This window comes from Rhinopithecus bieti, unplaced genomic scaffold (assembly GCF_001698545.2).
Source record: "Rhinopithecus bieti isolate Rb0 unplaced genomic scaffold, ASM169854v2 scaffold_3062, whole genome shotgun sequence".
In the NCBI taxonomy this organism is placed as follows: Eukaryota; Metazoa; Chordata; class Mammalia; order Primates; family Cercopithecidae; genus Rhinopithecus; species Rhinopithecus bieti.
Window position 1 is genome coordinate 3,651,593 of NW_016804432.1, and position 8,978 is coordinate 3,660,570.

Below are 8,978 nucleotides of genomic sequence, written 5' to 3' on the forward strand. Positions count from 1 at the left end.
CGTCTCTACTAAAACACAAAAAATAGCCGGGCGTACTGGCATGCACCTGTACTCCCTGCTACTTGGGAGGCCGAGGCAGGAGAATCGCTTGAACCCGGGAGGCGGAAACTGCAATGAGCGTAAATCCCCCCCCTGCCCCCCAGCCTGGGCAACAGAGCAAGACCCCATCTCAAAAAAAAAAAAAAAAAAGGAGTTGAATACATTTTTCTAAATAATCAGCAAAGTCAAGAAAATTTGGTTTGAACTACCCACCATTTTAGTATTTTTTAATATTACAGAACATAAAATTTGATCAAATGCTAACTTTTAACACTTTTCAAATGTGTCATGCCAACTATTAGCAAAGAATATTTAACATTTAAATGAAACAAGTTAATGCTTACCACCGCCAAAATTTCCTCCTTCATTGTAACCATCATATCCTCCACCACCGCCACCATATCCACCACCTTGGTTTCCATATCCTGGTCCACCACCATAGCCCCCTCTACTACTATAACCAGGACCACCGCCATAGTTGCCACCTAAAAAAAACAAAAAACAAAAAACAAGACCACACAAAAACGTTTCAAGTATATAGTCGAGTTATTCAATTCTGGTGTGTGTGTGTAAGAGACTGAGTCTTGCTCTGTTGCCTGGGCTCAAGTACAGTTGTGCAACCACAGCAATGCAGCCTTGAACTCCTGGGCTCAAGTCATTCTCCCATCTCAGCCTCCTGAGTAGCTAAACTATGGGCATGTGCCACCACGTTCCCCTATTTTATTTTTCTAGAGACACAGTCTCTCCTTATGTTGCTCAGACTCGTCTCAAAAGCCTCACCTTAAGCAACCCTTCTGCCTCAGCCTCCTGAACAGCTAGGATTACTCAACTATGGTTTTATATTACATTTAAGCCACTGACAAATAAGCCAATGAGTTGATTCAACACTCTGAAGCCTGGTAATAGCTAATAATAATAGGATATCAAGTATCTGCGCTAGTAAGAATAAGTGTTTAACCATCTTGTGATAGTTAAAAAAAAAATCAGTTTTTCTTTTATAAAATTTCACTAAGAAAAATACAGTCTCAGACTTAACAAAACAATCTGGCTCAACTCCTGCTACTTGCTGAGAAAGAGCAGCTAATGTATCTTTAGGGGAAAAAGGGTTCCTGCTCTTCTACGGTATTAGTTTGGAAATACACCTTAACCATTAAGCCATTCAAGCTTTGACTAAAATTAGAAAAGTATAATAAACAATTTTCATTAAGTTAAAATATCTATCAATGAAAATAAGCCACGTACCATCACCTCCAAATCCATTATATCCACCATCACCTCCTCCATAACTACCTCTGCTACCACCACCTCCACCACCATAGCCTCCTGAGGAAAAACAAGAAATGAATCAAAATCATATATTCAACTTACTGAAATGTTAGGTTTGCATGTACTCAGAAGATAAACAGCCTACCTCTTCCACCAAAGTTTCCACCACGGCCAAAATTACCTCCACCACCTCCAAAGTTTCCTCCACGACCCATAAAATTGCCAGATCCACCTCCACGACCTTTAACACAGGCAAGGGAGATTTTTAAGAACCTTACAAACACGACTCACGTCCACTGTGTACATGCGTATGGTCCTACTCACCTCTCTGTGATCCAGCAGACTGCATCTCTTGTTTAGAAAGGGCCTTTTTCACTTCACAATTATGCCCATTAATAGTGTGGTATTTCTGAACTAAATTTTTTTTTAATCAAACAAAACAGAAAAGTTATTTTATGTTTGGAAAAGCACATATACGAGATACCCTGTCATTATGTAACCCATTAAGACATAATCAGGTAGTTACTCTGGGAATGAAGGAACATTCTGAGATGTTAATGTTTATTTCTTGATCTGGATACTGAGTACACAGGTATAGACACTATCAAAACTGACTATACACTATAAATGCCATTACACGCAACAGAAAATTACAAGCAAATTAGCAAATTCAGTTCAAGACAGAAAACCCATGTCTACTTTCTCATTCAAGTTACCATAAATTGTTACTTACCAACAATTTTATCAACTGTATCATGATCATCAAAAGTTACAAAAGCAAATCCTCTCTTTTTTCCACTCTGCCTGTCTTCCATAACTTCTATGGTTTCAATCTTGCCATACTTTTCAAAGTAGTCTCTCAAATTATATTCTTCTGTATCTTCTTTAATACCACCAACAAAAATTTTCTTCACTGTTAGATGGGCACCAGGCTTTACAGAATCCTATAAATAAAGTAATATATTAAGTCAAGAAACAAACTTTCACAACAATTTCACATATTACACAATATATTATTAAAATACCTCTCTAGAAACAGCTCTCTTTGGTTCCACTACACGCCCATCAACCTTGTGTGGTCGAGCACACATTGCTGCATCCACCTCTTCAACACAAGAATAAGTCACAAAACCAAAGCCCCTGGAACGTTTTGTTTGGGGGTCTCTCATTACCTATAAAATAAAAGTTTTATAACGTTGAAAACACCTCCATGGATTCTCTTCAACACTTAGAACCCTTCTATTCCCTTAGCGTAACTTACCACACAATCTGTGAGTGTGCCCCATTTCTCAAAATGTTCTCTTAAACTATCATCTGTAGTTTCAAAGCTCAGACCACCAATAAACAGTTTTCTCAACTGCTCTGGTTCCTTTGGATCATGGCCCTGAGAGAAAGAACCAATACTCTTAAATTATCTTACGGTAGATGGATTGTTAAGATGCACGAAGAGCCTTTCATGTACTGTAAGTAATAAAATCAACATCAAATTCCTGTGACAATTAACACTTTGTCCAGTTAAAACTTTGACCAGACACTGGGCGTGGTGGCTCATGCCTGTAATCCCAACACGTTGGGAGGTCGAGGCAGGTGGATCACCTGAGATCAGGAGTCCAAGACCAGCCTGGCCAACATGGCGAAACCTCATCTCTACTAAAAACACAAAAACTAGCTGGGCGCGGTGGCAGGCGTCAGTAATCCCAGCTACTCGGGAAGTTGAGGCAGGAGAATCGCTTGAAGCCAGGAGGCAGAGGATGCAGTGAGCCAAGATCGTGTCATTACACTCCAGCCTGGGCGACAGGAGCGATACTCCGTCTCAAAAAAACAAAACAACAACAAAATAAACAACAAAAACTTTGACCAGAAATACAGACTTCAACTGTTAAAAGGGCTAACTCATGTCAAGGAAACCTATAACCAGCCTTTCAAAAGCCAACATCACTTCAACTAAATTGAAATCCAAGACAAATCCAGAATCAAAAAACCCTTCATTTTTTAAAAGCTGCAATTGTCTGAGAACCTTTACTTTAGAAGTTGCTAACGAGAAGTCATTTTCTAAGGCACTAAATTGTTGGAGAAGCGGTGTTGCATCTATCCCACTTTAACTCTTCTCAGTCTACATCCCAACATGCTTTTAATTTTAAACTCCAAACTGTGATGAACAATCTAAAAGTTCTAAATGTCAAACTTACAGCAACTCACTGCTTTCAAGCAAATTAATTTAAAATAGGCATTCCTCAGCCAAACCAGCATTTCCCCAAAAAACTAAGAGGAAAAAAAAAGCCGACCAAATAGCTTTCTATAACCCATGTTTGTTATATGCTGCAAAAATCTTCATTTTATGACTCAATTTTAAGAGTCACAACAAACTGGCAAGTTGGACTTACATTAGGAATGGTATATATTGTCTGACTATAAGAACGGAGCACAGCAAAACAAAAATTGAGATTTTGAAGAATTAGGATGTCTTGAAATTGTTTTATACTTCAGTCAGACTTCTTAACACATTGCATGAACTGTCATTTAATGCATGCATTAAGGTTTCCTTCACCCGAAGTCCTTAAATAAGGGGGCTCACATTTACATTCTCAAGTCTTCAAGTGTCTTCTAGAGGTAGAGATGTTAAGGCATTTAATGTGAAGAGATTGTCACATGCTAGAAAAAAATGTTAAGAGCCTAAAGCATTAATTAATTCACGTAGTCTCATCTTTTCAAGTCTTGGATAAATGTATTCGATTGACAATAACGAAATCGACAAAAATATTTAGGATCCACATTAAATGTACTGCAAACAAGTGAAAATTTCAACTTTGGTTGCAGTCCTCTAAATAAAATTCCAGGAAACTACAAGCAGAGCCGACTCAAAGAATGGGAAAACATGAAGATAAAAAACATTTTTAAATTCTTCCTTAACATCTACACTCCAATTCTTCTCCACCCACCCTCCCCAACGTCCGGGGTCGGTAAAAAGCTGGCTGGGTTGTTTTTCACATCTGCACTGAAGTTCTCAAATACTAAGTTCTTCGCCCACATGGCGGTTTGAGAAGGGTAATGTGACTACTTCAGAAAAACAGAAGTATTCTAAAGCAGCAAAGTTTTTAACAATCTCCTATTTCCAACAGGATGCTGCGAAGAAAAGAACAGGCCAATTATCGACTTCTCCTCGCGGAGAGGACCGGTAAAATGCCTAGAAAAGCGTTCGCCGAACTTCAGCGAAAGCACTACCTTCTCGTGCTTCGAGGCCATTTGCGGCATTTTCTGCCGGGCCGCCTCCGCCCTCTTCCCTCCAATCCCAAGCTCTCTTTCCCGGCGGCAGAGCGAGGCGGCGGCCATTGCGGGCCAATGCGCCATTTCGTAACGCGGCGGCGGATCAATGTCAATGTGGCCGCCGCCCGCTTGCTCGCTCGCCCGGATGTGCCTGCTCGTCCCTTCCCCTCCCCCACAACCTCTTCCCAACCGCTCCCGCCGGGGCCCGCCATGCCGCCCTCGGCCTCGCTTCGGAGGCCGCGCAACCGGCAGGCCGGCTTCCCTCCCAGGGCCTCCCCGACCACGCTGCGCCTCCAAGGGGCCGCCTGTACAGCCGAAGGTGAAGGCGAGGCGGGTGAGGGGCCCCGAGGAAGTCTCCAAGGCCCGCTCCCCTCCCCCTCCCACCGCCCGTCTCAACGCAAGAGCGCGGGACGGCCGCCCCGGTTCACCCGGCCTCCCCGCTCCCACCGAACCAGGCCCCCCACGCCGACCATTCCCCACCAACCCCCCGCTCTCCCCCTAATACCTCCTCCCCCCGGCGGCGACGGCGACGGCCGGAGTCGGGCTGGGGGCGACCGGGCGGCGGTTTTACCTCCATTTTGAGACCGGACTCGCCTCTTCCAACTCGAGTTCAATATGGGACCGAGAGGAAGAGGCGGGGCCAGTCGTCACGTGACGCGTTTTCCGCGCGCCGCCAGTCTGGTGGGGGAGGAGCGAGCTGGGAAGGGGGCGGAGCCAAGCGGGCGCGAAGAACGACTGGACCAGCGGGTTGGCGGGCGGAGAGCGGAGGCGCGGCGTGCCGCGGGAGCGCGCGCGCCTCACCGACTTTCAGGGCAGGACCGCCTTTGCCGCCGTTCGCGTCCGGACAAGTTCCGGGACGTCAGTTCGGTCTCCGCCAATGGTGAGCGTCCACGTAGAGAAAACGCCTCGTGATCGCGCGTCACCAGAGAGAAAGGCCTTTCCCTTTCTTCTCGCGCTTGTGTCTTCTTCCCCCGCAGGCCTCTAGTTTTCCATTTCCGAGTTCATTCCATTCCTGTGCCCGAAATAAAACCCACGTTTTTCTTGCTTGTAATTTAAAGGTTGCAGGAAAAACCGCTTAGCCCTTCGGACCACCTCTCCTGTTTCCAAATGCCAGGGACCAGTGTCTGTGACTGCGGCGCCCACCCAAGGGCATTACTGAAAATCCTTGCGGCTCCGACGTGTGGGTATCACAGGCACCCTGGACAGGCCTCAAAACGCGGCTGACATACAGAATTTTTACCATTAACGATCTGAGGCAGGACTGGTGGAGGTCAGTTCATTAGTTACTGATCTCAAGAAACAAGTCAGGACTATTTTCTAATGTGCTTCTTTCAAGTTAGTGTGGAAAGAGCTGATGCATCTGTTGTAGCTGACGGAGTTTAAGGAACTGAATAATTGACAAGATTTTCAGAAAAGCAGGGTCGCCAGATAATGCTACCAGTTTGCGAAAGATTGTTACCGTAATGCTCTAGAGATCTAATCCTTTCTCGGCCTAGTCAGATGATTTTAAATCATTTGACTTTACAGAGCTTTAGTTTCAGTTTTTTACATGAAAATGGGGATGGGATTAGGTCATCTTCTAACACCCAGGCCAATCATAACTTGATAATCTGTGAATCTATATTTAAAGTTACTGATAAAAATAACCACAATTGACGAGCCTCCCTTCCCTGTTAGGAAATGCTTTATATTTTAATTTAGCAACCCATGTGACCAACTCTTTTAGAATTAAACTGGTTCTCCTTAGGAAAGGTTAGAAATCTAATCAGTTACATTAAAAGTTTCTGTTAACAAATGGGGAGTGGTCGACTTGGAGTTTGGAAAAGGGGAGCGCAAAGTCTAAGAATTTGTTAATTTATCTAACCGTTGCCCCAGGAGGACCTGCGTTATAGTTTGGAAACATGCACAAAGGGTGGTTTTGTGGGGCAGAAACCAGTTAGCAGTCCTTAATGTAATTTGAATGAAATAACCGTTCAAACCAGACTCCTCCTGTTGCTTTGATTCCTTTTTCGCAAACTTTCATGTATTCTGTGTATCCAGGTGCTCCTGATGGCCAGCAATAGACTTGAGACATTGTAAGAATGTATAGCGTTAGCGTCTAGTTAGTGTTAAGATTTTCTAAGTCTGATTACTTTGAAATAGTCCTGGTAATTTTATCAATTCTGGATACAAAGAAAAATGCAAAGTGAAAGACCTTTGGAAAGTGGTATTCACACCAGAGTACCCTATGAAACACTACATAGGTGATCAAGAAGAGTGATCACCTGGCTGCACTTTAGGGTATGTTTTTCCAGGTTTTTCTAATCAAGTTAATTCTAATCAATAACTTTTGTTCTAATTAATAACTTTTGTATAAATGTTAACGTTAAATCGCGAAACAATGTGGGATGGGATACTAAGTTCTCTCCAGGAACATGAAATGTCAGTCCATTATTCACATCTTTTTGTCCTCCCCATTGTATTGGTCCAGATTTGTTGTTCATCCTGACTGTTTTTAGACGTTATTTTTTATGCTTTTGTCTAAACTTAAGCTCTGGCCGGGCGCCATGGCTCACACCTGTAATCCCAGGATTTTGGGAGACCAAGGCAGGCAGGTCACCTGAGGTGGAAAGTTTGAGATCAGCTTTGCCAACATGGTAAAACATCTCTACTTTTAAAAAATACAAAAGTTAGCCGGGCATGGAGGCACACGTCTGTAATCCCAGCCCCTTGGGAGGCTGTGGCACGAGAATCACTTGAACTCAGGAGGTGGAGGTTGCAGTGAGCCGAAATTGCCCCACTGCACTCCAGCCTGGGTGACAGAGCGAGACTCCGCCCCTCTCCCCCGCCAAAAAAAACAAAAGGCCGGGCGCAGTGTTTCAAGCCTGTAATCCCAGTACTTTGGGAGGCCAAGGCGGGCGGATCATCTGAGGTCAGGAGTTCAAGACCAGCCTGGCCAACATGGTGAAACCCCGTCTCAAAATACAGAATTGGTCGGGTGTGGTGGTGGGTGCCTGTAGTCCCAGCTACTGTGGAGGCGGAGGCTGGAGAATTGCTTGAACCCGGGAAGCGGAGGTTGCAGTGAGCTGAGATCACGCCATTGCACTCCTGCCTGGGTGCAAGACTCCATCTCAAAAAATAAATAAACTTAAGGTCCAGTTGTGTCTCAGGTACAAAAACCACTTTTCCGAAAGTCCTTGACCCTGTAGGGCACAGACTTGAACCTTGGCTATGGTCTACACTTGCAGCCCTGACTCTTTAAAATGAGGAAGAGAGTGTATAGGATGGGAGGAGGGATTGAGGGTCCTAGGGTGAGATGGGTGGCAGACAAACTTTATAATCTGTATCAGACCCTCTCCTTTGTATCATGACGTACAGAAAATGATCATTTTTGTGCAGCGTACTGGGGTAAAATAGAAGATATTTGGAGGCATCTAAATGGTGGTAATGTTTTCTTTTAGGTATCTAATTTTGATAAAATACAAAGTATTAGGAATGATATTAAATATTAAATTTGCATAAAACTTTCAAATTAAAATTTCCTATGTTTTTTAGTGATCAACTCCTGTGAATATATTTTGATATTAGATTTTATGGTTGAAGTGGCTTTATGCAGTTTCTGATCTAGAGTTTTTTTTTTCTTGAGACAGTCTCACTCTGTCACCCAGGCTGGAGTGCAGTAGCATGATCTCGGCTCATTGCAACCTACCACTCCTGAGTTCAGACAATTCTTGTGCCTCAGCCACCCAAGTAACTGAGATTACAGGCCCATGCTACCATGCCCAGCTAATTTTGTTACAGAGTCTCGCTTTGTTGCCCAGGCTGGAGTGCAGTGGCACAATCTCTGCTCACTGCAACCTCTGCCTCCTGGGTTCAAGCGATTCTCCTGCCTTAGCCTCTCAAGTAGTTAGGACTACAAGCGTGCACCACCATGCCTGGCTAATTTTTATATTTTTAGTGGAGTCAGGGTTTCACCATGTTGGCTGGGCCGGTCTGGAATTCCTGATCTTAAGTGATCCGCCCGCCTTGGCCTCCCAAGGTGCTGGGATTATAGGCGTGAGCCACTGTGCCCAGCTGGAAGAAGCTAACTCATTCTTTTTGTTTGTTTATTTGTTTTTTTTTTTTTTTTTTTTTGAGACGGAGTCTCACTCTGTCACCAGGCTGGAGTGCAGTGGCGCAATTTCGGCTCACTGCAACCTCTGCCTCACCGGGTTCAAGTGATTCCCCTACCTCAGCCTCTCAAGTAGCTGGGACTACAGGTGCCCACCACCATGCCTGGCTAATTTTTTTTATTTTTAGTAGAGACGGGGTTTCACCATGTTGGCCAGGATGGTCTCCATCTCTTGACCTCATGATCCACCCACCTCAGCCTCCCAAAGTGCTGGGATTACAGGCGTGAAGGAAGAAGGTAACTCTTAAAAGGGAGGAAT

General features: G+C 44.2%; 1 protein-coding gene across 2 annotated transcripts; it reads right to left on the minus strand.

Annotated features, from left to right (window-relative positions):
- Window positions 1-357: 357 nt before the first annotated feature.
- On the minus strand, window positions 358-5,377 carry HNRNPA3 (heterogeneous nuclear ribonucleoprotein A3). 2 transcript variants are annotated; one of them, XM_017868296.1, is made up of 8 exons: window positions 5,075-5,377; window positions 2,567-2,689; window positions 2,331-2,477; window positions 2,039-2,249; window positions 1,630-1,719; window positions 1,451-1,546; window positions 1,282-1,362; window positions 358-524 (listed from the first exon to the last, which is right to left on the minus strand). In XM_017868296.1, exons 1-8 carry the CDS (start codon window positions 5,144-5,146, stop codon window positions 373-375), a joined length of 972 nt encoding a protein of 323 aa, XP_017723785.1. In that variant the 5' UTR covers window positions 5,147-5,377; the 3' UTR covers window positions 358-372. The 2 variants fall into 2 exon arrangements, with proteins under 2 accessions (XP_017723785.1, XP_017723786.1); XM_017868297.1 differs by having other exon boundaries at window positions 5,141-5,215.
- Between the last annotated feature and the right edge of the window lie 3,601 nt (window positions 5,378-8,978).